The sequence below is a fragment of the Callospermophilus lateralis genome, chromosome 3 (genome assembly GCF_048772815.1).
Source record: "Callospermophilus lateralis isolate mCalLat2 chromosome 3, mCalLat2.hap1, whole genome shotgun sequence".
NCBI classification, from domain to species: Eukaryota; Metazoa; Chordata; class Mammalia; order Rodentia; family Sciuridae; genus Callospermophilus; species Callospermophilus lateralis.
The window spans coordinates 182,360,321-182,388,098 of record NC_135307.1 but is presented as its reverse complement, the minus strand read 5'-3'; the positions used below and the strand labels follow the sequence as shown (position 1 = coordinate 182,388,098).

The 27,778-nt window shown below is 47.8% G+C and overlaps 1 protein-coding gene across 2 annotated transcripts in view; it reads left to right on the top strand.

Annotated features, from left to right (window-relative positions):
• The window catches only part of Ptprt (protein tyrosine phosphatase receptor type T), a 1,035,616-nt gene extending 1,010,272 nt beyond the window's left edge, over positions 1–25,344 (top strand). For both annotated transcript variants that reach the window (XM_076849097.1, XM_076849096.1), the window contains 8 exons: positions 1,248–1,383; positions 3,388–3,537; positions 5,345–5,518; positions 9,068–9,199; positions 20,598–20,723; positions 21,561–21,724; positions 24,247–24,382; positions 25,291–25,344. In XM_076849097.1, the coding sequence (XP_076705212.1) occupies positions 1,248–1,383; positions 3,388–3,537; positions 5,345–5,518; positions 9,068–9,199; positions 20,598–20,723; positions 21,561–21,724; positions 24,247–24,382; positions 25,291–25,344 (1,072 nt within the window). The remainder of the gene's footprint in view (positions 1–1,247; positions 1,384–3,387; positions 3,538–5,344; positions 5,519–9,067; positions 9,200–20,597; positions 20,724–21,560; positions 21,725–24,246; positions 24,383–25,290) is intronic.
• Positions 25,345–27,778: the final 2,434 nt, after the last annotated feature.

The following is a 27,778-nucleotide window of genomic DNA, read 5'->3' as shown; positions in this document are numbered from 1 at the left end:
GCCAGCCTGTGTGCCTCGGATTTATCAGCCAGTGATGCTTCTCTGTCTTCTTTTCTCTCCCTTCCTCTCTCCATATCCTCTTACTTCCACATTAGTGGACAAAGCCATCTGTGTCCATGGCGGAAGCAAAACAGGAGACTCAAGCCAAAGTGGGCCTCCGGAACAGCCTGCCTGGCCTTCCCTTCCCAGGCTGGACGCATTGAAGGCAAATGTTCAGCCCCATATTTTAAGACCCACCACTAATCAGGGCAGGGCTGACCGTGTTCCAGGAGGTCTGAGATTCTCCTGAGGAAGCCATCAGAGATCCAAAATTGAATGTGTGTTGGGAAATTCAACACCTGGCAAGGGTCGGTCTCAGGGCTGTCAGCTGCTCCAGTTTCAAGAGGTTTCTAGTTCCTGGTCCTGGGGAAGCAGGTCCAGGGGGAGCCAAATACAGGGCCTTGGATCCCTGTCTGCCTTTGGGGAAGCTCAGAGGTCCTTGGTTTCCACTCTCTCCCTCACCTCTCCTCTGCTCCACCTCTCCTACTCTTCCTTGCTTCCATTTATCAACCCAGTTGCTGAAAAGAAAAAACATAGAAAGAAAAAAGAAAGGAGGGAAAGAGGAAGAACACGTTTATTAGGCGTCTGCAGTGTGGAGGGTCCCACGCTAAGTGCTTTACACTACACAGTGGGTCATCTTACCCGTCAGATGAGGAAACCACACATATACGTGCTGCGTTAAGACCCATAATACACTGTAAATCGGATCAAGGAGGGAAGTGTAAGAGCACATGTTCTGCAGCCAAACCACCTGGGTAAAATTCCAGCTCTTCCACCTGCCGGCTGTGTCACCTCAGGCAAGGCCAGACCTCAGTGCCTCAGTCTTCTCACTTGTGAAATGGGAGAGAAATTTGCTAACAACCTCACAGGGGAGTTTATAGGTAACATTGTAAAGCTCTTTGGACAATGTGCGGCACTTGGCAAGTGCTGAATAAGTGTTTACTAAATGGATACAACACAATAAGTCACCCTGATCAAATGCCCCCAAAGACAAACAAGACTCTGGCATCTTACAAAGGACAGAGGTGAGGTTGTAAGATTGGTTGCCTGCTCGGCATCTCTCAGGAAGGTCTGGGGTTCCCACCCTTCTGCTATCTGCAACATCCTGCCTCTCAGCAGGGCCCTGGATAGGGGGTTGAATGGTAGGGGACGCCCAGAGCTGGAATCACCCCAAGATCCCTCTCCACACCCCATAACCTCTCTTCCAGTGCTGGAGCTGGGAGGACCGGCTGCTTCATTGCTATTGACACCATGCTCGACATGGCTGAGAACGAAGGGGTGGTGGACATCTTCAACTGCGTGCGTGAGCTCCGGGCACAGAGGGTCAACCTGGTGCAAACAGAGGTGAGTCCTGGAGGACTGAGCACCAGGGACCAGCATCACAGGCCACACAGGAGCATGGTGGACAGAGACCCAGGGATTGGGGTCAATAGAAAGGAGCTGAGTGTGGGACAAGAGAGGGAGCCACCACATAGTTTGCTATGGGGAGAACACTGTAGAAGCTAGGACTGACATCGCCCCCCAAGTCAGTCCTGGGGCTCCGTGGTACAGGGACTTCCCCCAGTAATGAATGGTGATGAGGCTCCCATCTCTGAGGGTATCTGAGATGGGACTGAATGGCAGCTGTCAGGGATTCTTTGCCTTCAGGAAAGGGGTAGAGAGGGAAAGGATGGCGTTTATGGATGCCTATTATGTGCCCAGCATCCACTCAGTCTCTATAGGAAGTGGTTTAATCATCCAAGGCTTGAGTAATTGAACTAGCAGCTGGGGATTCAAAGAGAGATGACACACAGCCCCAGCCTTCAAGGTGGCTTTTGGGTACCTCTGTCCAGATAGAGAGCCTAAGGAGCAAAATGGAAGGAGTTTGTCTTTTTCTCTGTGAGGCAGGCAGCATGTGTGTTTTATTTTCAGGATATAGTATAATATCCTAGGAAGTAGCCCTTACCAGCATCTCCATTTTTATCCATGAGGAAGAAGCTGACAGTTGTGTCCCCAAGGTCTCACCCAGCCATACTGTGGAAGATCATGGGTCCCTGTGACCCTCAATGCCCATGTTCTTTGGTCTGAACCACCTTCTCTCTAAGCAAACTTTCTGCCCATCCTCTCCTCCATGCCTTGATTTGTTGTTCCGGCAATGGGTCCATCTTCTGGTTCTAGTGAAGGCTGTGGGTGCCCAGGCAGAGCTGGGATTTATGAGGAACTGCACACATCATCCACCCTGGAAAAGGAAGTTGCTTATGGCTTTGGGCACAGCAGACCCTCCTGGATCTGCAGTGAAGACCCCCATTGTTGGGTTTATATATACTGGACCCTGCTGCAGGCTCTGAGCACACTCAGCCCTATCTTCAGGCTTCTAGCACTAGAGCCAAAAGGATTGCATGCAGCAGGCAGGCTTGCTGGTTGGAGTCAGGCACATTGTACTTACTCTCCATCGGGAGACATGTTCAAATGATGCATCCAGATAACCACACTATGTAGAGGATAAACCAAATTTTGCAAGAAGAAAAGTCACTCAACAAACACTTAGCAAGGACCCAGAAGTAACAACTTTGGCTTGGTGGACTTAGAAAAGACTTACCAGAAGGAATGAAACCTTGAAGGTCTTGAAAAGGGGAGTGGAATTTCAGGAGAAAAGAATAACAGATACAAAGAATTGGGATAGGAGAGGGTATGGCACATGTTTTCAGAGCAGACCCTGAGACAAAGACTTCAGGGCAAGCTGAGTTTCTGTGGGAGTTGATCCCAAGACACACTGGTGGGTGAGTGGGGAAGTGAGATGGAGAAGGGAAAGAAATGAATGAAAGGTGCTTTATCAGGTTTTAACACTATGGACACCTGGGGAATTTTAAGATGTGGAATATGCATCTTTAAGTTATTCACCAAAGGGGAGAAGGAACTTAGATTTTCACCCCCAACTCTCCATCTATTATTGCTTGAGGGCTGCTTCCTGGAGCATTAACTCTTTGGCTCTTTGGCTTAACCTGCACACAGCCCAAGTGTGCTCCTGGGACTAGCAAGAAAGCCCTCAGCAGAGAATCACAGGTTTTGTGCAACAAGAAGTCTTCAGAAAGCAGGTGAAAGTCAAACCTGAGAGGATGTGGGCAAGGCACCACAAGCACTTGCTGTCTAAGAGTTGCTCAGTTTTATCAGTGACTCTGCTGTTCAATCTCATACAAGGGAAAAAAAATCCATGAAGTCTCTATAAAATACGGAAACCTGGCCCTTTGGGTTACAAGATAAGGTGGCAGTATAAATCCTGTGCATTCTTCAGAGCTATAAGATTAAATGTGGACAGGTCTCCCAGGAGACTGTCCTTACCTGCCTACTCCCTCTCTCCCGACTATGCAGGAGCAGTATGTGTTTGTGCACGATGCCATCTTGGAAGCGTGCCTGTGTGGCAACACAGCCATCCCGGTGTGTGAATTCCGCTCTCTGTACTACAACATCAGCAGGCTGGACCCCCAGACGAACTCCAGCCAGATCAAAGACGAGTTTCAGGTACGGACAAATCCTAGGTTCAGTGACTGTCTTAGTCCAGGCCATTATAAAAAATTCCCATAGACTGGGTGGCTTACACAACTGGCATTTATTTATCACATTTCTAGAGGCTGCAGTTCAACCGATGGAAAATCCAGGGTCTTGAGAGGGCTCAGGCACTGTTCTGGTGTGTGGAAGGCTGTCTTCTTGTTGTAGCTTCATGCAGCAAAAGCGTGTTTCTCCCTTTAAGGGCACTAACTCCATTCATGAGGGCTTCAGCCTCATGATCCAATCACCTCTCACAGACCCCCCTCCTAATACCACCACACTGGGACTTAGGAGGAGAATGTGTGCATTTGGGGAGGCATGCAAGCACTCAGTCCATAGTTGGGTTCCAACCAAGTTCAAGGTGCTGTGCACATTTGTGGAGCTTTCTTAGTGAGAAGTGAGATGTCCAGGTGTTTTCAGTCTGTAGCACCAGGCAGCTGCAGAATGTCTTGCAGACAACAAATGCACAGCCATGAGCAATAGTAGCTCAGCGATTGGCCAAGGCCTCCTTTTAACTTAGGTCTTATTTAGTTCCTGTCCAGGTTGTTGATGGAGACAAATTTATAAACACAGGTGTGAAGTTGATGCCTCTTTGTCCCTGGAGGGACTCAAGTTTTCTCTGTATTTTTTGGTCCATTCTTACTCCTCACAGTGTGGTCTAGAGAGTAGCTGTAGCAGCTTCATTTAGGAGCTTGTTAGAAATGTGGAATCCTGGGTACCACCCAGACCTACTGAATAAGAACCTGCAAACTAACAGGATCACGGGTTGATTTTTGTTGTTGTTGTTGTCTGAACATGAAACTTTGAGCAGCATCACCCTATAGCATAGCTCAGGCATAGCAGTTCCACGCTGGGCAGCTCATATGGTCCAAGTTGTGGCAAGCTCTGTCTGAGGACCCCGGACTTGAATCAATAGTGAGAAAGTTAGAGTCTAACCCTTCCTCCTAAGGCCAGTGCCAGAGTCATAACCTAGGCAATAGAAACTGAGAACCAGGCAGGAGACTCGTGTATGCTTCAGCCATGGGCAATTGCTAGGTTTATGGTTCTATGGCAGATACTTCAGCCAAGCCAATACTTTAGTGCTCCTTCAAACAAATGCTCTTTAATGATTTGGAGCAGAATCAGAGTGCAGAATGAGGGGAGGATGGGACACAGACACATGGTCATTGCGCACAGCATCTATCTGTTGGTTAGGGCATCTCTGTCCTAAATTGTAACTTTGCAGAGCATAATAACTGCAGATTTCCAGACCTATTAAAACTTGACCCTTGGAGGTCTCACATCCACCTTGAGCAGATCATCCAAGCATCCTTCCATCTTCATGTAGTCTCCCCTGGCCCTCAGAAGAATGCTCGTAAATCATTCCCTTCATTCCATGGCACTTCAAGTGATTTTTAGCACTCAAAGGGATTCCCTACCCCCCAGCCCCACCATATGCCCTCTAGCATCCCATCCTTTACTGTAGCCCTGGATGGGTTCAACAACTTAGTTCATATTGGTTGGCAGATGTTGGCAGCCCATGTCTGAGCTTGTGTGTGGGCACACTACCCCTGCAGCCTTGGCAACTGGAAGCTGTCACACAGCCCCTGGCATGGGCTCTCAGCTCACAAGTGCTATAAGATATGAAGGAACATCACCGTTGTGGAATGGGATTCTGGGAAGGAGATAGCAGGGCCAACCTTAGAGGGTGGAGATAAGTGAGTTAGGCTAAACTGGTACCCTCCTGTCTCCTCTGCTCAGGGGCAACCACCTGAGCAGTACCCACCTTTCTTCCCCACAGACACTCAACATAGTAACACCTCGCGTCCGGCCGGAAGATTGCAGCATTGGGCTCCTGCCCCGGAACCATGATAAGAATCGCAGCATGGATGTCCTGCCTCTGGACCGCTGCCTGCCCTTCCTCATCTCGGTGGATGGAGAGTCCAGCAACTACATCAATGCAGCACTGATGGATGTAAGCTGAGCCCTGGAAGAGAGCTCCTGGCTGGCATTCCAGGGAAATGTCTCTGCCCCAGGCAGAGGTGTCTGGACCCAGGGCCCTGACTCTACCAGCAGGCGGCCTCTTCTTGCTTCTGATCCGCTGACCTTAAGGACTTTTGCTCCCCTTGAAGGCTCTGGTCAAAACCCAGACACAAGCTGTGCTCTTGGTTCCTTGGCTCAAAGAACCTGGAAAGAATAGCTCCAAAGTTTAAAGTAACTCCCATGACACCACAAGGCTCTGGTCCTATCCTGCACCCACCCACTCCCATCTCCCACAGAGCTGACTCAGCCTGAGCAATGGAAACATTCTCTAAGCCAAGCCTTGGCCTGAATCCTGGGAGCACAAGATGGTATAGGCATGGGTTCCACCTGCAGATACTTCCCATTCAGCCTCCCAGACATCTCCTGTGCAGTACTCCTTCAAACAAATGATCTTTAATGATTTGGAGGGCAAAAAGGAGGGCACTTAGTGGGTGCTCAGTAAATTAATATTGAGCAAGTGATGGGAGGAAAAGAAGCGAGGAGGGAAACAAGCCATGTTCCTGCATATCCTGTTGGGGCACCATCGTGTGCTCTCTGGATGTCAGGGAGGACCGTCGACCCTGATGTGGCTTGGGATTAGAGTCGTATCCTTACCCCAGTGGGCCCATGCATCTGCCTTATGTGCTTCATCCCTGAGGATTTAGCTACTTCTGGGTATCATCACTTCACCTCCAAGATGCACAGGTATTTGCAGAAGCATGGAACCATGGACCTAGCCCCATCCATGCGCTTCTCAGCAAAGGAAACTGAGGCCAGATTGAGGAAGGGACTTGTGCTGGGTCGCCATGAAAACTAGTGGCCAAGCCAAACCCAGGGCTCCTGATTCTCACTCTAGAGTTCGTTTCTTGAACCTCCCCCACAGTTTCCTTGACTCGGTAAGATGCAGGCTTCTTGCCCCTTGAGGTTCAGAATCAAGAATGCCATTGCCTAATTGGACATGAATCTTCCAGGTCCCCTCCCACTGCATGTCTGAGATCTTGGCCTCTACTTAGCCCATGTGACCTTCCCACTCACTCAAAACAGACAGGGACATGGAGCACTCTCTCCTAGGGCCAAGGCCAACTACTTCTCTGACTTCTGATCTTCCTAAAATTTCCCTCCAAGCGTTTGATGTGTTGAAGGCAGGTGGCAATGAAAGGTCTCAGCTCTCAAAAGGGCTTCCCTGGCCTCTGTCCATAGGTGCCCACATCCTCCATGAAAAGCATGGCTCTGGGCCCAGAAGAAGGGAGTCTGGTCTTGGTCATACCAAATAGCTGGAAATAAAGAAAAGACCCCTGGCTTCAGCTTAGTTCCATATATGCATGTGTGTGTACATGTGTGCATGTGTGCGTGTGTGTGTGTGTGTGTGTGTGTGTGTGTGGTGAGAGATGGGGCCCAGGTGTGCACCCACACTTCCAACTTCCTCCTAGCTTTGTCACTACTTTCCCAACACCCCTTTCCTGCCTTCTTCATCCAAGCAAGGATCAAACAAACTCTTGGCCTCTACTTAGTAGGTTAGATGCTGCCAGGAGTCAAATGCCTTAAACCAAGCTCTGATTCTGATTGTATTCTCTTTGTCCACAGGGCATTTCTCCGGTGAGCCATCACTGAGGCCTTTGCCTTTCTTATATTAAAAAAAAAAAAAAAAAAAAAAAAGTCCTTATCTGTATTCCAGCTCAGTCTGTGCATTATCTGGTAACCATAGCAGCTTTGCCTCTAGCAGAAAAATATGAAGTCCTCTGGGTTAATTTTTAATGTTTCCCCTGGTAAAGGATGATGTTATCCATGAAATGGATTGCTGGCTGATCCCTGAAACTCGGCAGGAGCACGGATCTCGAACATATTTTCAGATAAGGCTTTGTCAGGCGTGCTGGCCTAATAGAGCATTTATCACAGAGACAGTGAAAAAGAAAAGAAAACTAACATTCCCTGAGCGTTGGGCACCATGTCGGACCCTGGACTTGCACTGTCTCATTCTGAACTTGGGTATTATTATCCCCCATTTTTTGGACAGCTACTGAGGATAAGAGTATTTCCATTACTTACTCATGTTCAACTAGCTCAGAAAGGGTAGAGTCAAGGCTCTGAACCCCAACTCTGCTGTCTCTGAAGCCTAGATTTTTTTTACAGATCTTGAAATGGCTTAAAGACCTGCTGTCTGTGACTGAGGAATTTGGCTTTTGGGCAGCTCCATGGTCTGCCCTCCCAGGCTCCTCCTCTGACCATTCCACTGGCCTTGGAAGTAGTTCTCCTTCTGCCTCTGTGATGTCCATGTTTGCAAGACATTTTCCTGCTGTTGCCAGGGCCTTTGCCCCTGATCCCTCTCCTTTTCCTCCTGACCTATAACTACACTAAAACCAGCTGCAAACGTCCACAGGAAAACTTGTTGAGAATAGGGGTTATTGCTCAGGTCTTACCAACTATTGATGAAGTGGAGATGTTTCCTAATCTCAAACACCTCCTTACAAGGTTGGCATGCCAAAAAAAAAAAAAAAAAAAAAAAAAAGCCCAGGTGAAGCTCCCAAAATCACACAGGCTTTTTCTTGGAGTCTCTGTTCCCCCATCTATAACACAGGGTTTGAATTAATGTGACTATTGGCTGGAGCTACACTTTACCTAGTGTCTTCCAGACCCAAGGCTGGTGCCCAGGATGAACACCTAAGTCAGGAGCCTTTCTGCTCTTGTCAGTGGGCTTCCAGTCAAGCTCTTGCTTGCTGGCCTTTCACATGCAAATCTTATCCAACTTTCTGACAGCCATCCCTTTGCCTTTATGATTGCCATTTTCCAGATAAAGAATCTGAGTTTTGAGATCATCTGATTTCTTCTCTGTGTTTATCACCCCCTCCTTCCCCCAAAAGATACTCTACAAATGATGTTTGAATAAATGAGTGAACAGATGAATGGATGGATGGGTGGATAACTCGTAAGTTAGAAGTGGAAAAGCTGGGTTTGAACCCCAAGTCTGCAGGACTTTAATACCTGGGTAACTTCCGCTGTTCCACTGGCTAAAGGACACAGTGCCCACCTTCTGCCAGCTAGCTCAGCCCTCAATCCAACAACAGTAAGCTGTGTAATAGAAGCTCTTTTGGAGGCCCGCCCAACCCCTCCTCAACATCATGGGCACAGGGACTCAGCAGATCTCCTATATCCCAAGAGGTGTCTTGGCCAGTAGAGCAGCTAATCTGCATCCAGAATCTTTCATTTCATATTGTAATGATGATTATTTGCTAAGCTCCAAGACATAAATAATTTATTTGGATAATCCCCATCCGAGTGACACTTTCCTAATGAAATGTCTTAGTTTGGAGGAGAATGTGTTCATTACGAGAAGGTCCCCTTTGCCGCCAGGGCATTCAGAGAGAACAGAACCGGCAGGTGCTTTGTGAAATCCATTTGGCAGGCTCGGGGCTGCTGGCAGCCATCCGGGCCTCATCATCATCAGAATATCACTGACAGATATATATATATATATTTTACGAAGCCTGTGTCATTTCTTTGTCAGAGCCACAAGCAGCCCGCTGCCTTCGTGGTCACCCAACACCCTCTACCCAACACTGTGGCGGACTTCTGGAGGCTGGTGTTCGATTATAACTGCTCCTCTGTAGTGATGCTGAATGAGATGGACACTGCCCAGGTAAGAAGTAGCCCAGCAGCTACCCTAGAGGGGCCTAGGTGGATGCGGGGAGCCATACTGTAGACTCCGAGGCAGACCCTGGGTGTACCAGGAAGCCCATTCCTCTGTTCACAGAGGCAAGGAGGCCTCTACCCCTGGACCCTCAGTAATGACTCCCCTGTCTATGGGCTTTGTTCAGCTCCCCACCCCCCAGAGCCACACTCTACTGTTCTGTGCTGCAGGCACTAGTTAGAGTCTTGCTCTAAGTCACACAGAGCTGTCACAGCTGCAAGACCACCTCCCCAGCACTGAGCACCTGCAACCCTGAAGGGTATCTGGTGCCAGGCCACACCCACCTGCCCTGGTCTCTCTGCCGTGCAACTCACGTGGGTAGAGCTGGGGCTTGAGCCTTGGAGGCTTGGCAGCAGACCACCCACAGAGCCCTGACTTCATGCTAGCTCTAAGCATCACATGCACACACACATCCCCATGCTCGGGACACAGGACATGTCTTGGGACAGTTTCTGGAGCCCTTGCCTCTCTGGCAGGGAAGCCTTTCTGGAGACAAGAAGATGAGGATGACCTTTCAGGTTTTTGAAAAGCTGTCCTTTTACTGCCTTGAAGAAAATTCAAAATAACTCAATGAACTCTCATATGAGTGCTGGCCTTGCACAGGCCCTTGGGCAGGAATAAAATGTGTTTTCCAATGGGTCTGAGCGGTAGTCTCAGCCCTCCAGGAGTTCATAGTCTTCCTACAGAGAAAGACAAGCAAATTGTCCCCAGCTCATGTGACCATGCTGTAATAGAGGTCACTGGTGAAGTGTTGTGTTGGCAGGAGCAGGGAGCAATTAATTCTGCCCAGAGGGTGAGAGAAGACTTCAAAAAGGTGACTTTGACCTTGAAGAAGGCAGACGAGATTTGGGTTTATGTGAGATGAACTATCGGGGAAAGGCATTCCAGGCAGAGGGAAAGGCAGGGCAAAGGAGAGAGAGAGAGATGGACGTAGGCTTGTGGAAAGAACAGCTTCTGCTCTGGTGCGGCTGGAGCTTGAGCTCTGTCCAGAGGAGAAAAGCATGGTGAGGCTGGAGAGGGCATCAGGGGCCACCTTGCAGGGCTCCTGAGCCAGGCTTAGGAGCTTGGGCCATGAACTGCAGCATTATAAGTATCAGACTTTTACTTTTACAAGCCACAGAACTCTTTCTCCAAATAAAAGTTCTCATGCAAGCCCAGTGTGTGAAGAGCTCTGATCAAGAGCTAGTCATACTGAAGCAGGAGGCAAGAGTCTGGGGCTCCCCCTAGAGTGGTCTCTCATCTTCTCCTGGTGGCCCTTGGAGAGTCGATCACTCTGGTACCTTTGTGGAATCCTAGGGTTCCTAGGAACACAGTTAGAAAAATTCTTCCTGTCCAGTGGGGAGAGACTCTGGAGGGGTTAACCTTGCGGGGGAGCAGAGCCAGAGTCAAGTCTGCCACCAGGGAGGAGGACAACTGCAGCACAGACCTGGGAACCAAACACTCGAGGAGAAAATCTTTCAAGTGTGCAGAAAATAAAGCGAAAATCTGAACTGAAGAAGTGGCCGGGAGGCAGGAGAATGTTCCCAGAGTTGAGTCCACAAGGTGTAGGGATCAGTCGCAGGTGGGAGGTGAGTGCAAAGGAAAAGTCACAGATGAAGACAGGTTTCTCATCTGGACCAGCAGGTGGCCGGGGTGCACCTTGCCAAAATGGGAAGGCAGGAAGGTCAGGGAGGCAGGGAGAGAGTGGACTAGGACAGGCTGAAAGTGAGTGCAACTTGGAATGTGTCTGTGAGAGATGTTCAGGAGAGAATTCCTCATCCACGCGACCTACATTTGTTGAGCATCCACTGCTCCTCGCTGGAAGCTATTCTAGGTGCTTAGAATGCATCAGTGAGCAACACAGATGAGGGAAACGAGAAAATTCCCATCTCTCATGCACTTTCTGTTCTAAAGGGGGGACACAGACAATAACCAACAATGCTCTATAATGCACTTAGTTCTGTGTGTTGGGAGGGAACAAAGGTGTGGTGAGGTCAGAATCCTGACAGGGCCGGGTGTAGACATATACCTTGGAGGTCATAGGAAGAACTTGGGGTTTCACTTTGCAAGAAATGAGGAGCCACTGACAGTCTTTAAGCACAGTAATGGCTTAATTTGGCTTTTTTGTTAAAAGTGTCCTCTGACTGCTGTATTGAGAATAGATTCTTGATGGGGGAGGGGATGGGAGGTTGCTAAGAGTGGAAGCAGTGGGCACAGAGAAGAGGCGACTGTAATTACAGGTGGCAGGTGACGATGGCTTGGATCAAGGCAGGTTCTGGATATATGCTGAAGGTAAATTCAACAAACTATCCTGTTGGATTGAATATGGAATGGGGAAAAAAAAAAGACGAATCAAGGATAATTCCCAGGGCTGAGGGCCCAAACAATGGAAGATTGGAAACTGAGACAGCTCTGAAAATAAGTTAATTCCCTGCAGAGATCCGGAATTGGAATCCATCACCACCTATTCCTTTGCCTGCAAAAGTAGAACAGAGATCTCACCTCCGTGAGGCAGGAGTAAAACAGGGCCTTCAAAATCCCATTTGCTCTTTTCTTTTTCCAACATCCTTTTTTAAGAAAATTGGAGCTCAGATGCGGAGGAGGGGTTTAAAAGAATCTGACTTTGGGACAGACAGGGTCAGAGTCATTGGCAATCACACCACCTTTTCAGGGTAGGTCCTGGGTGAATGAAGGCTCTTTCAGTCCCAGATGTTGGTACAGCCTTTGAGAATTGAGTCTCTAAAGGCAAAAACATCAGGCTCAGAAGCTCCCCGAGGTTGGCTGCCATATGCAGCTGGCAAGCGTCCTCTGAAATCGGCAGATGAATAGAGTCCTTATTGATATAAATATCATCACGGCAGCAGCTGGGCGCCTTGCAAAAATAAACAATGACACAGCGTGAGCATCAGAAAAGCCGCCCTCGGCACCTGGAGGGGCGGTTCTTTGAAGTGGCATCAGTATTTGTCTCCAGCAAGCTCCTGCCAAGGCAGCCCATGGTTTGGGCCAGACCAGCACCATGGACAGATCTTCTTGGGTCCTGAGCATTGCTAGATTGCTCCTGAGAGGACTGATGCCTATCCCAGGAGCCCCAAGAGCTCCTGCTGGGGGTTGGGAAAGCCACCTATAGGTTGCAGCAAAATAGGGCCAAGGAGAGGATGCGGGCTGCAAGCATGCTTTATTTTCTTGCACTGTTGTCCAAATCCATCTGCCTCTGCTCAGAATCTTATACCACGTCATTCAATCAGTCATCCCCAGCCACAATTTCCTCTTTTCCACAGTGGCTGCTTTTCAGAGATAATTATGATCAATGAGGGCTCCTGATATAGACTCTCAATTCTCTGTCTTTGACCCTAAAGATTTTTCTAACTCTTTAGGGCTCCCGAAGCCTGTGATTGGATTAGTGGGGCAAAGCCCTAGAACTACAACATCCAGTAAAAGACACTGTGATTCCCCGTATCAATCAGGAAGAAACTTTTCAACCGTATCCAATGGCATTGACAAGGTCTCTTCCATCTTTGTGGGCTCTGTGGATAGATTAGCATCCATGGAGAAAAGAAACCAGAAAAAAATAAATAAATACACAAACCCCTCTGTAGTCAGCCACACCACCGTAGTGTGCAGAAAGCTCAGGAGATCCTCCATGCCAGTCATACGGTGGGAGGTAGAATCATGGCTTCCCAAAGATGTTCACATCCTAATCCCAGAGTCCTAAGAATATGTGGGAAAAGAGATGTGATGAGCTGAAATTACGGCTCTTGAGATATGGAGATTATCCTGGGATTCCACCAGGGTCAATGTGAGAGTCCTTAGAAGAGAGAGGCAGGTGGACCAAGTCAGTAGATAGGGATGTGACAAGACAGCGGGAACTGAAGAGAGAGCCACCTCCAAGGCATGCGAGACAACAGATGGGTTCTCTCCTGGAGACTCCAGGAAGGAATGCAGCCCTCCTCACATCTTGACCATAACCTCTGAGGACTGGTTTCAGAAGTCTGACCTCCAACATTGCAAGACAATAAACCTGTATTATTTTCAGCCCCCGTCGGCGGGGGGCGGGGGGGTGTTATAGAAACCGTAGGAAAACTGAAACCATCAATTCAGACCAGGAGTAGAAGGGATCAGAACAAAGCCGAAATGAGAATGAAATTATGGTAAAAGCCAGAGTTAGCCTCAGTGTTGGAAGGGGAAGTGGTTTGGGATGGAGGAAGTCTGTGTCTCCATCAACATCTGAAGCCAGAGCCATCAGGAGCCATGAAGGAATGGGATGCAGCGAGCCAAGCAGGAGGCCAGGGTCCACCAGGGTAGGTGGCATTGTCAACCAGAGGGAGGGCTTTCAAAAGTCAGGAACTATGCTTTCTGGGCCTCATTAATCATTCATTGATCAGCATACATTTATTGGGAGCCTACCCTGTGCCAGGCAAGCCATGGACGTGACAGAGGACAAAAGAGGCACCACAAAACTCCCTGTCCCTGTGGAGTAGCATTCTGGTGAAGTGATGTCCCATCCCAGTCTCTCTTTGGCATCGGACAGGATGAAATTATCCTCAGAGAGAATCATCTCAGCAAGACCCTCAAGTGGCAAGAAGATGCTGACCATGAAGAGAAGGGACAGAGGACACTGTGTCCAGGGTGCACATCACATGGCCCTCAAGCCTTGTAGATAGCTATGGAGGATTCCTGCAGGAAACGACCACCCTGTCAGCTTGGAGTCGAGTCTGGGTTCAACATGACCCAGCTTTGCTTGGGTCGCCTCCATGTAATCATAAGAGCTAGCACTTCACCTTTCCTTGAATATTTGGTTGATTTATTACATTGATTATACTTGGAGTCTTCCTGGGAGTTTCTCATTATTCTGCTTGTCACTAATTCTAAGGAGCACCTTTTATCCTATTTAAATCTTAGAGCTTCCATAATCCAGATTTCCTCCAAATGTCTTTCAGTATTCCCCCACATCCTCCGTCCACGGGTACGCTCTTTTGAAAGCTTTTGTTTCCCCAACTGTATTTACTAGTTAATAATGAGTTTACTTTTCTTGCATTTTTGAAATTCTGATCTGCAGGACATATGCAGAACTGATACAGTAAGATGTTCTAATTCCAATCCAAAGCCAGAGACTGGGGTTCCCCCCTCCAGAACAACAGATGACCCTCCTTTTATTTTCAAAGACTTTGGAAACAGCTCATTGTTAACTTTACAGATGCCTCTTTGGAAACTACTGATTTCACACTGCAGATCAGAAAACTGAGGCCCAAATATGGAAGGAGTTTGAACAAGGTCACACAGTCCATTGCTGACTTTTGCCCAGGGCCTTCTGCCAAGAAAAAGATGTTTGCATTGTTTAGTGACAGATTCCCAGGCCCCAGTGTCTGATAATCATGGATCTGCTGGTACCTAGATGTATGGAGAAGGCAGGAATGTTTCCTAACTTTAAAAAAAATGAGAGCCCACATCTTATATAAAAGCTGAGTGGCCCAGTTCTGAAGCTCCCACTGTCGAAAACCTGAGAAGTCAGGTGACGCAGATGCAGGTGGAGAGGTTAAGAGCAGTGGGTCCCGGCATGAGGGCAAGGCTCTAATTATCTCCATGGAGGTGAGGATATCTGGAAGCCAGAGAGGCAAGCTCTCCATCCTGCCAGGAGAAAAACAGGGTGATGTTTCAGACATGTCTTTTGCTGTCATTGTACCTGCAGGGCAAATAGCAAGCACTATATCCCCATTTTTATCTCGGCTTGTGAAAACACAGCCTAACATGCTAACAAAATATACATCATGCCCAGCTCTGCCTCAGCCAGCTTCAGGTCTGACTTTGCCAGGGGCTGTCTCTCTCTCTCTTCCCCACCAGAATAGAAATAGTAGAATTGAAAGTCTTGGGTCAAGAGACCTGAGTTCAAGTTCTACCCTTGTCTTTCACAGCATGCTATCCTGAGTCAGCTTCTTAACTCCCCAAAGCCTCTAACAAAACCCAGGTGTCAGCCAAGTTCCCTCTGTCTTACAAAATTGGCTACATTCCTTACAACCCATCCTGTGGGAAAACCCATGTCCACCCCCATGGCTTGGGGGAATGGTGGGGTCCTATGCTCATATTCACTCCCAAGTTCTAGCTGAGGCTTTAGTGGAGGCAACGTGAGATTCATGTTGTAGCAATCCTGTGACTGAAGGTTGACCTTCACTTTTTTCTTATACCCCACCTCATTTCTTCCCCTGGACTTCAGCAACACATCTTCCTCCAACTCATTGCACAAACCATTTTCTTCCCATCTGCTCTCTCTCAGCCCTCCCACACCCTCCCCCAAAGTTGTTCCTTTCTTCAACTGTGAAGTTCAGCTGTCTCCTTAGCCCTCAGCCTTTTCTCCCACCCAGGCACACTCTTGAAAGTATTGTCCTAAGCCCCCACTTTTTCTTCCCAGAAACACACTAGGATCTAGCTGTTAGAAGATAGATCAAGTTTCCACCCACCACGAGCAGGGAGCATGACCATTTAGGGTCAGTCTGTCTGTCTGTCTGTCTATCTATCTATCTATCTATCTGTCTATCTATCTCTATCTCTCCTGTGTCTATTGCCTCTGACCCCATAGTTTGTCTTCTTTAACTGGTCATAGTGTTGAAGCCAATTATAGATTTTTATAGAATCGGTTTACAGGAATTTTACAATTACCGATCTGAATTTTAAAACCAATTCAGGAGACTCTTTTCTATTTCTCTTTTTAAAATACTAATTGACTTCCTCTTTAGGTGTCCTGGGATTGACTTTTCTCTCTCTGGATCACAGAGATCTGGAGAGGTGGAATCTTTCATTTCTGAAAGATTGGCCTTTTCATTTTATCAAAGTATTTTTTAATTAACAAAAGGCATAACTAAGGTGCACTGAAAGATGCTTTAAAGATCCTATTTTTTTCCAAAAATAGGCCCGTCTGCTAGTTTTCATTCAACTCATCAGAGCATGTTTATTCTAGCGACTAACAAGCTTTCTGATTCCATCAGCAAGAAAAAGATGTTTAACAAGGGAAGCTACCTTGCATTTGTTATATTTCACGCGTGAACTTGCACCCCCAAAGGACATCTTTTCACGGTCCGAACAGCAATGGAGATCACTAGGTAGAATAATGTGTGGCAGCTGTTCCAGGGCTGTACACACAGGCATCTCAACTTCTGCTTGGTTTAATTCATCCTGACAATAAATAGCAGAAGCCCCTCTGCTTTTCTGGAAGGAGTGTGGCCATTTCTAAATCATCAGAACAACTGGACTGGCTTCCCCTCCCAAATGTGCTTATTGCCACTACCCATGTACCTCTGCAGGTCAGACCCTCCCTTTGGCCACTGTGTCCTCCCCAGACCATGGAGAAAGGGAGGGAGGACCCTACGCAATGAGGTGAGGAAACTCAACTGGTCCAGATTTCAGGCTAAGGAATTGAAGTCTGTTCTTGGACACAACCAGCTTTAAGTTTCCCAGCTGCACTGAGTTTAAGTGTGGCCTTGAAGTCAGACAGATCCTCATGATCTTAGAGAACCAAGTTTAATCTTTACTTTAATCATTATTTCCAGGGTCTTAGGAAACCCCAAAGTTTCTATAAGCTGCTGATGCACCGGTGCCCAAGGTCTGGCCTCTCCATGCACATATGATCTCCAGTTCACTTCCATGTCATTCAGGAAGCATGGACAGAGAGCATTGTGCAGCTATTAGAAATGCATGGAGTAACTGGGAGGTTGGGAGAGGGATCACATGAGGCTCTGAGTCACCTTCTACCTTCCAGTGGTTTCACTATCCTCCCAATGTCCTCTTTAATTTTCTGAGTCCCTCTCTAGAACAACCTACAGGTCTCTTTTCCTTGACATGCAGAATTTTGTCCTGCTACCCAGGATGGTGCCTGTCTCCGCAGCTACCCAAAGCTGACCCATCAGGAACTGTCCTTAAAAAGAAATTTCATATGGACTAGAAAGAAGAAGGAAGAAAAGCCTTCCTTGTGAATATCTTGTTTTGAGCAGTCCTTCTCCACGCTGCCTAATAATAATAGCAGAGTGCTCAGCAGATACAGGCTCATGTGTGAGGAGACATTAAAATTCCCAGTCACTCATGAGAACCCAGAGAAGCTAAGGGACTTGGACCAGTCATTCAGCTAGAAAGTGACCACAGCTGGGACCTGGACCCAGGGCACTTCAAGTGGGGATCTGTGTATTTCCCCACCCTTTTGTTGCACAATAAACACAGACCAAGTAGATGGTTCTGGTCCACTTGCAATCACACACTCGGATACCAGGTCAGTCTTGAGCTAAACCATAGAGGATGTTTCTTGCTGATGAAAATCGTATCTGAGCCCCAAAGGGTCACTAGGAACAGAACGGGTTTCCCCTGCCACCCCACTTCTTTCCCTGCCTTTCTGTGGCTAAATGAGATGCAATGTCACGGGCTGTAGGAAGACGCTGACGATTCTTGGCAGCTCAAACCCACATCACCCGGCTGAACGTCACCCGCACTGTTGCAGATGTGGTCTCATAAATTAGGGAACCGGAGTGAAAGGATGACTCTGATTTAGGATTAGAAGGGCCCTACAACCTTCCCCAGGCCCCTGAGCATTATGGGAGAGTGACCTGGAAAATCAAATGCTGAGAAGTGTCCCAAAGCATAGGCATCTTGTTGGAGGCATAGTAGACCCTATTAGCTTGAGAAATTGCTCTGGAAATCTTATTAAAAGAGACAAATCATTCCACATTCTCTCCAGGCTGAAAATATTGGGGGTAATAGACTTTCTCTGATGCCTTGGATCCATGCACCGGTGTCGGGATCACAGACAAACTCTGGCAAGGCTAAGTTCAATGCAGGCAATAGAGGCAATTATTATTTTTTTTTTTTCAAATGGGCAATTCTGATTAATTCCAATTTTTCTGGCCAGGCACAGACTTATCTGTACCAGTCCCTCATTACTGCGAAGGTTGCAAGGCAGAAGAGCCAATGGCAAAGAGAAATGAAGTTCAAATTGTGGGTTTGTCATTACTGCACAGTTCAGCAGCTGCAGACGGTCCAGCCGCGGAAGCCCTGTGACCGGCCCTCCCCTCCCCCCCACACATCGCCCTTCTCCACATGCTCTGTTAATCCCCGGAGAAGATTCTGGGAAAGCAAGGCACATTGGCTTATGAAGCCTGACCTTGCTACTTAGATGGCTGATGAGAGGAATCCTTCAGATTTGATATACAGATTCTCCTCGATTTACCATGATTCAGCTTAGAATTTTTTGACTTTTCAATGAAAGTGACATGCATTCAGTAGAAACCACACTTCAGATTTTGAATTTGGAACTCCTAGCCAGTCCCCCAAACACAAGGGCATACCCGATCTCTGCAGTATCTCTGTGCTGCTCAGCTGGGGTGCTGGGTAGGTTAGGTATATTAAATGCAATTTTGACTTAGGGTATTTCCAACTTAGGGTGCATTTATGGGGAATTTAACCCTATTGTGAGCTGAGGAACATGTGCATGATGGTAATGAGATAATGGCAATGACTACGTAATGACAACTATTTGCACTCTCAAATAAGTGCTTATTCCATGCCTGGTGCTGTGTTAAGGGCTTTCTTGACATGAATTATCTCCTTTGTTCTCATAACAAAGAAAAGAAGTTGGCAAAAATTTTCTGTAAAGAGCTGGATAAGGAATATTATAGGCCCCTCAGGCCACAGGTCCTCTGTCAACACTTCTTTTTGGTGATGGCACAACAACAGTCATAGACAGTACATAAAAAAGTAAGTGTAGCCATGTTTCAATAAAACTTTATTTATAAACCTTTATTTACTACAGGTTTGGGGCAGTAGTATACTGACCACTGCTGTAAGGTGAATGATGTTATCCCTAAGTTAGAATTCTGGGTATCCACCATTAGGAGGGTGGGAGATGTGATTTTTCCCTCTCTCACATCTCCTCTTCTCTCTTCCCTTCTAATTTAAGTTCTGGAGAAAGGAGAAAATAAAAGATATTTTGGCACATGACTTCCCGGAATGAGTTTGTTCTCCATCAACAAAGGGGAATGTCACCTCTCTTCTGTGAAAACCCTGTACCAGAGGAGGCCACCACCACCTTTCCAAGGGTCACTTCTGTCAATCTAACTCCTTGTCTGCATGGAGTGTGGCCAGTGGCTAACACCACTGATGAGGAACTCAGGCCCAAGCTGCTCTCAGAAGCCTTGGTGGGTCTTTGTGAGTCTCAGCTAAACCTCCTGGGTAACGCCCACATGGCCTTTCCATCACATGGCCTCTGTCCATCCTAGAGTAGCCCACACAGGCCTGAACCCCTGATCTTAGCTGTTCTCTATGGTCCAGCTCTGGGGATTGTGCACCTTGGCATCTCTATGCCCCTTGGAAACTGATCAGCACCTGTGCAGCCAACCCATGGCCACTTCAATATCGTCTCCCTAATGAAAGTCACCTAGTAAGCTCACCAGATACAGTGGATGAAGCATGCATCTCTCTTTCAAGATGATACCCATACACATGAACAACCAAGATTTCTCAGTCTCTGCACAACTGGTGTTTAGGGTCAGATAACTTCCCAGGGGAACTGTCTTATGCACTGGGGGGTTTTGAGCAGCATCCTGGTCTCTATATACTAGATGCCTATAGCAATTCCCAAGTAGAACAATAAAAAGTGTCTTCAAACATTGAAAGATGTCACCTAGAGGGACAAAACTGCCTCTGACTGAGAACTACCCTCTTAGACTGAAGGGTGACCAGTCCCTATTGCTCTTGGCTATGGGTTCTGATTCCCAGTCCCAGAAAACTGGGAAAAGTGTCAACAAGATCTGTCAATACCAGGTGATGTTTCTTATAGTGCAAGGGAAACATAATTGTCCCTAATTTACATATGAGAAAACTGAGAACTGGGACACAAAAGTACTAAGCAGCAGAGCCTGGATTTGGACCCAAGACTCTCCTTGGCAAAAGCCTGTCTTTTAAAAAAGTTAGTCATTATCTGATCATGAACGAACACTGTGGGTTTTCCTGGAATAAGGGAAAGTTTGCCACAACTTTCATATGAAAATAAATCCATATCATATCTCTTCTAATCCTGACACAGCATTTCAAGGTAGATATTGTTCTCTCCACTTTACAGATAAGGAAACTGAAGTCTAGCAAATCTAACAAATGGTTTGAAATCGGCCCAGCAAAGATGCTTCAGCCCAGTGTTTCTGTGGTCAGAGCCTCGACATTTCAATACCAAAAAACTTCTCCCCAATAGGAAAGCTGAGTTCAGTTTCTATGCAATACTCTACCACTCTAGTCAGTGTGTCCTGCCAGCGATAAGAAAGGGCCAGTGGTAAATGGCACTGGTGTCCACCCCCTACCCTGTGTCCTCAGCCTGCTTCTGTCACCTCTTTTCTTGCCCCAGCTCTGTATGCAGTACTGGCCGGAGAAGACCTCCGGGTGCTACGGACCCATCCAGGTGGAGTTCGTCTCCGCGGACATCGACGAGGACATCATCCACAGAATATTCCGCATCTGTAACATGGCTCGGGTAGGTGCAGGGCTGCCACGGCTTGCCTCGTCTCCTTCCCAAACAGATGGAGGCTGCCGGGAGAGGATCCCATCCAGCCAGCCAAGAGTCTGCGTTACGCTCTCCTGATAATCTCTTCCTTCGGGAAGTGATGCCTTTGCCGGTGACTCCAGCAAAGATGCAGAGAGCGACATCCAGCCTGCCATCTGCCTGTTTCCTGACACACTTGCCGCTGTGTAGACAAAACTTCCCAGACATTAGCTCTTCCCCATGGTGCCACGCTATTTTGGCACCAGTTGATGTAGACTGATTGGATATAAAAGCTCTGGGGTAGTCCCGCAAGTACTGAGAGGGAAAATAATTAGGTGCTTTCATGAGGATACTCCCTGGTTGAGTGGAGGAGCATTGGGCAGGAGGAGGCAGCTTGGTAACCTATGAAATGGTAACTAACTGTTGGTCTCTATTGGGAGCTCAGGGTGAATATAAGTCAGCCACTACCCTCAGTTCAGTCTCTAAAGGGAAGGTGAGATGTGTTCTGACATATGAGCCTCAGAGAGAAAGAACTCTGCCCAGAAGAGTCAGGAAAGGCATTTCAAAAGAAAGGGGCATTTGAATTGGGTTTTGAAGACTGAGTAGGAGTTTTCCAGTTAGAAAGGAAAGAGAATCAGGGTGCACAAAGCTGTAGATGTACATGTGGGGGTAGCCTGGACTGTCCCCATGATGTCAAGACTTTAGCAAGTCTCCCACTATGCTAAAGCCCTCCCACGGCCACCCTCCCCTGCCCCAGCCAGGGTATCTGGAAGGCTTGCATCCCAAGCTTCCGCAGTACAACAGCCCTAACAAGCTCTCTGTTCTCAGCCACAGGATGGGTATCGTATAGTCCAGCACCTCCAGTACATCGGCTGGCCTGCCTACAGGGACACACCCCCCTCCAAGCGCTCTCTGCTCAAAGTGGTTCGACGGCTGGAGAAGTGGCAGGAGCAGTATGACGGGAGGGAGGGACGCACCGTGGTCCACTGCCTGTGAGTACTGTGGAGGTGTCTCCAGAGCAACGGGTTGGCGGGTGGTAGAGCACTCATGAGGATGCTGCTGGCCACAGCTCTGCCACTTCTCAAACCCCTGACAGGGCAAAACACGGCAGCCCTTCAACTGGTTGCCCGTTGTTCTGATTATTGTTACATGACATGTTATTGATGCAAGCCATGGAGGGGCAGACCACTCCCCAAGGCTCCTGGCATAGGGGTGAGCCCCACCCTCCAAAAGGAGGCAGGACGTGTCCTGCTCGTCTAAAGGAAGATCATGACAAGCAGGTCCCTCTGACCAGAGTCTCCTTCATTGTTTCCTGAAGAAGAAGAGAAGGGAAAGCCTTAGTTAGCTCAAGCAGACATTTTAAACAAATCACATCGTCCCATCTGCAAGGTAGATATGATCATTTTGTAGTGAGAAAACTGAAGCCCAGACAGGGAGAGGGATCAGGAGTTAAGAGAAGAGATGAGATTTGCATACCCTGGGCTCTAAGATAAACTGCCACCCACTGAGCCACACTGCCTTGGAGAAAACCAAGGGACCCACCCACTGTGTCTGCCTCCTGGGATGTCTCTTACTACAGGTTTAGTGAGAAAACAGGGACCCCAAGAGCATGCCGGGAAGATGCTACTCGGAGGATCTGACAGATGGACCTGCAGAACCTGGGAACTCTCTTTCCCCAGGGCACAGTGGGTGAACTGAAGTCTTCACTTCTTGTCTTAGAATGAGCACAGCCCAGAGACCCCCATATTGTCATCTGAAGTGGGGGTCAGGACCCTTAGAAAATTGTGGCTGACAGGCTGTGCAGGTCAAGAAAATCACTTAATCCTCACTTCCCTCATTGGGATGTTGAATTAGACCATCTTTAGACCCTGTAGTGCTCTGGTGTGAAATAGTCAGAAAATGAAAACAATATGTCTGTCAACAAAGAGATCAACAATGTCATGCTACAGGAAATGTGGACCAAAGTCTTCCCTCTTATACAATAACTATTTCTGAGAAAGTGGAGACATTCATAACAGCCCACTAACCTCAAAATTGGGTTCGGTCTTTTCAAAACCAGCTAATTGTACACTTTTTCTCAAATAGGCAATGCACGCACATCAACAAAGTCAGAGCAAAAAGGTGTTTAAACATACATATGCACAATTGGAGCTTCAGAGCCCGTCCCCCCCCCCGAAGCAAAACCCCTTCCCAAAGGATACAGATCACGAGATTAGAGTCCTGGAAGATGCTGTGTGGCGTGCTGGGTCAGGCTGATGCTAACATGGGCCACACCATGCTGGCTCTCCCAGAAACTGCAGCTCGTTCCCTGCTAACTAACCCTTGTCCCCTCCAGTTCCCTCCACGCATTCCAATGACTCCACGGTCAGCATAGGCCACCCCAACCCTTTAGGGTCTCACTCCCGCAGGCCCTGAGATGCCTGCGTCCTCTTGACTCATCTTCTTGCTCGAGAAATTGCCAAACCCTCCTTCCTAGGAACCCTCCTTGCTCTTTTAGCAAGAGTGCCTTTTTATCCATGTATCCCCTAGCCAAGGTGGCCATCAGTTTGAACAGGAAGAAAATACAGGATTGACACTGTGCCCACAGAGAAGAGGAACCTGGCATCCTTGTGGACCCCAGGCACCACAACAGCCACTGAAATGCAGGCAGCATCCAGCGGAAGAAAGACAACTATCTGTACTTGAAACATCTGGTCATGGGATGTCCTGTAGCTAGAACATCTGGGAGGCTGACTGAGTGCCTTCATTTCTGTCCAGATGTTCGTTAGACACACACCATTACATGAAATCATTAGCTGCTCTTGGCAATGGGCCCAGGAGTTTAGAATCAGGTAAATTCCTGAAGGGACTCTCTATAAAGTGTTTGAGGGGTGTTTCCATGAAGATGATTTATAAAGCTTCAGAAAGGAGTGACAGAGACATGGTCCTACCCAGAGTATGCTATCCCCTAGACTCAACATCAGTAGGATCCTGCTCAAATGAAGATGTGCAAGTAGAGGCCTCTTATTCCAGGATACAGCCTCCCAGGCCCACTGTCTCAAGCCTGGGCTGGTTGACCCTAGGCTGCCCTTAGTGGAGGGTAGGAAGACATCCTTCTTTTGTCTTCCCTGGATGTGAAGATAGACCCAGAGCATCCTGCAGGACAAGGACACAGATGTCACATGAACAAAGACACAATACCCTCCTGTCTTGGGGGCTTCAGCCAGGGTGCCCTGGGTGACTGTATCATGCTCATGGAAACAAGGAGAACTAATTATATCTTCTATGGTCATCCAGTCCCATACCTCCATTACAGGAATGGGGAACTGGGGCCCAGATAGGGAGGGACTTGCCCCAAGTCAAAGAAGGTTCATGGCACAAATGGAACTCAAGCCAGAGCTCACGACTCAGGCTCAAGTTCTCACCCTGATGCCTCATCTTGCAGGCTTCACTCCTACCATGAGGTGCTCAGATCAGCAGGAGCTGGGGTAGGGAACACCCAGAGATGTGGCTCACCCCTTCACTCTCTGTTTAGAAATGGGGGAGGCCGCAGTGGAACCTTCTGCGCCATCTGCAGCGTGTGTGAGATGATCCAGCAGCAGAACATCATCGACGTGTTCCACATTGTGAAAACATTGAGGAATAACAAATCCAACATGGTGGAGACCCTGGTGAGTGTGCCAAAAGCTGTTCTCCCAACAGTTAGGGACTGACTGTAGTCCCTGGAATCAAGGAAAATGACTTCAGGAAGGAGAAACATTCAATAGCCGGGTGTTACTGAGTATGCACATCTGCATATCTCTAGGCCTGCCCTATTTTTTCCCCTGCCAACCCGACCAAGTTTTCTTTCCTGCAGGGTAATGCAAATATTCATCCCAGTACACCTACTTTTTTTTTTTTTTTTTTTTTTTACTTTCTACCCATTTCTTAAGAACATGTCACTAATTCAGGCTTAAAGGAAAGGCTTCTGAATTTGTAGAGTGTGAATTATGTTTGCAATTCGGTCCAAACCTATTCTAATTCACTTATGCTATTTTTTACAGTATGAAGCATTGAACTAGGACACTGTAGGAGAAGGATAGTAAAGAGAGTGGGGAGGCAGATCCCCAGAAGATAAGACCTGGTGCAAGGGAGGAGACAGGCCATACACAGGGAATTTTAATATAAATGTCTTTAAATCTACTCAAAGTGTGATCTTACCCAATGTGAGATCCCACTCAGAATCTGCATTGCCTGGGAGTGTGTAGACTCTTGAGCCTCACTCCAGATCTACTGAATCGGCAGATGCATTTTTAATAGCTATCCCTGGGTGTTTTGTACACAAGTTACCCTGTGAGAAGAACTGGTATGCAGAATGGTAAGAAGAAAGGGAACAATCCCAGCTGGGCAGTTGAGAAAGCTTAGGTGGAGTAGGCATCCAAGGGAACACTGAAGGATGTCCAGATGTGGATAATTTTGAGTTGACTTTTTGAATGGATGAGGTAAAGTTTTTTGCAAAATGCATATCTCAAATCTAATGCATTTTTCCCTTTCCTTTCCATCTCTCTCGTTTCTTCTCCTTTGTCTCTCCTCCTCTCAGGAACAGTATAAATTTGTATACGAGGTGGCACTGGAATATTTAAGCTCCTTTTAGCCCATGGGATGGGGAACCTGCTGGAGTCCACAGGCTGCTGCAGCCGAGCCCCATTTTCTGTGAATGGCAGTGACTGGGCTCAGGGGCACAAAAGTGACACCCGCGCCCAGCTCCAAGGAGAAGACTGATGGTCCCATGTTCAGCAGTGGGCTCTGCACCTTCTTAGGGGGTTTCCTGTAGCTGTGGGGGATGCCACGCTCACAGGCCCAGGCTTCCCTTACACACCTGACCAGCCACAGCCCTGGGCCCAAGCAGAAGTGCACCCACAAGCAAGGCCCTGGACATCCAGTTCCCAGACCTCTTGCTTTCATTCTTTCCAAGTTTGTGAATCTCATGGCAAGCCAACTGTGCAGGTGCTAGAGAGTGGGAGGCTGGCCAATACTTCCTTCACCCTTGTTCCCTTAGTAATGTTGGGGATGTGGGTTCCGCTTCTCTATGCCCTTATGGAAAAAAATTGGGACCTTGGAAGTCATTGCTCTGATGCCCTGTACACTCTCTTCTTCAGGGGCCTCTGGTGCCAGATACCTGCCAGTCTGGATCAGTGTGACCTTGGAGTGGCCCCTAGACCACAGTGGAGGCCACTGTCCGTCCTCATACTGAACCTGCATGGGGCTTGGCCCACTGCTATTCTGTACTTCTTTCCCAACCCAGGCCCTGACCTTCTGTCATTCACGGGCCAGCCAGCTGTGCCCACAGCACACACTGATAAAGGTTTTCCATGCTCCTTTGTGGTCTGTGGGCGGGGGTGCAGGGAATGTCACTACTCCACTTCATCTTTGTAAAAGGGACCACCTTCCCAGGGCAGGGCTCTGTCTGGTCTGTCTGATGTAAACCCTGTGTCTCTTGGATGATAGCTTCCTTTAGGAGGAGCCAAGAAGATGAGATTTGATTATTTTCTCAAGTTTATGTGGAAAGAAACTTTCTTTTGAGAGTGTAAAATTTGAGTCTCATATGTCAGGAAATAAAAAAGACAGAGTGGGAGTTTGAATGTGTAGCTACAAGATAAATCTCTTGAACCCATTTTACTTCCTGTCATGTCCTTGAAAGGTCCCGACCTTGGATAGCACAACCACTGAGGAAGGCAATATGGGCTAGTCAGAATATGATCCCTGGGTGCTAGGACAGAGAGTGTATCGGCTTTGTGGAAAATCCGGATCTCCAGATTTGTATTCACTAGAGAAATACAGCCGCCATCTTGAAAGAGGCCATTGTGGACCCTTTCGTGCTTTGGTTTAAAATTGGCCAAGGGGATGAGGCCTGGGACTCTGAGTCTTGCCCAAGGAATGGATGAGTCAAGAAAAGTGAGCCAACATTTGCAAATGTCTACTGTATGCCAGGTGTCATGCTTGGCACCGTCCCTAGTGATAACTGGCCTAGTCCTTAGTACCTCCCATTGAGGAGCTATTTCCATTATTTCCATTTTGCAATTGAGGACATCAACACACCTTCCTCAGAGATGAAATCCTGAGTCCCAAAAAGGCAGGTGATGGAGCTGAACCTTCTCTGTACTATTTTCTTCAAACATCCCCAGCCAAGCAATTATTTTATTGGAGAGAAAATAAGGCTAGAAACTTCTGAGCAGAGAACTCCACAAATGGAAATTTAATTCTTTCTTTCTGATGCCAGTTCTTCTGGGAAACCCAGAATTTCAGATATATTTTAGTAACTCATCCCTGGTTCTCCAGGAAAACTTAGTCTTATCTAATTTCTTCTTCATGAAAACCATGTTCCTGCTCCCTCAAGCTACCAGGGAGCCACCCAGGGATGCTTTACTTTGGTCTCTAGCCAGTGCTTAGGCACAGTATCTGGCAGCCTCCCCGTGGCCTGGGATCTAGGAAGCCCCATCTTGCAGGCTGGTCTAACCTAAAATCAGGGATAAGGGGCAAAGAATTTGGTAAAGCACAGTTTTTGCCCTTTAGGGCTCACTATATACTGGGAAAATTAAACCACTGCAAATGGTGTGAATGAGTATTACCTGAACCTGGATGTGAGGCTCTACCTTTGGATTGCTTGAAGGGGCAAGATTCTTTCCAGCTGGGTCTCAACAGGTAGATAAAGAAGAAAAGGAAATTCAAGCCAAGGGATCAGTCGGTGCAGTGGCAAATAGGTGAAAAAGGCATCTGGAGGGACAGACGGTGGGAGGCCAGCCCAGCGGGAGCACAGCAGGCCAGGGGAAAGTGGCAGGCAACAAGCCAGGGTCAGGGACACAGATACCCCACCGAGGGTGCAGACATCGCCCTGCAGGCAACAAGAAGCCTGCAGAGCTCAGCAGTGATGTGCTCAGTTTGGTGTTGGAGAAGGCTCCCTCTGGACCCGTGGGGCTGCCTCTTTTCCTTTCATCAGACACTGTGAAAACATTCCCTTAAGCGTGTACTTTTAAATAGCATATCTATTTTGTCTGTCTGCTCATTATTTTGTTGCTGGAACAAAATAT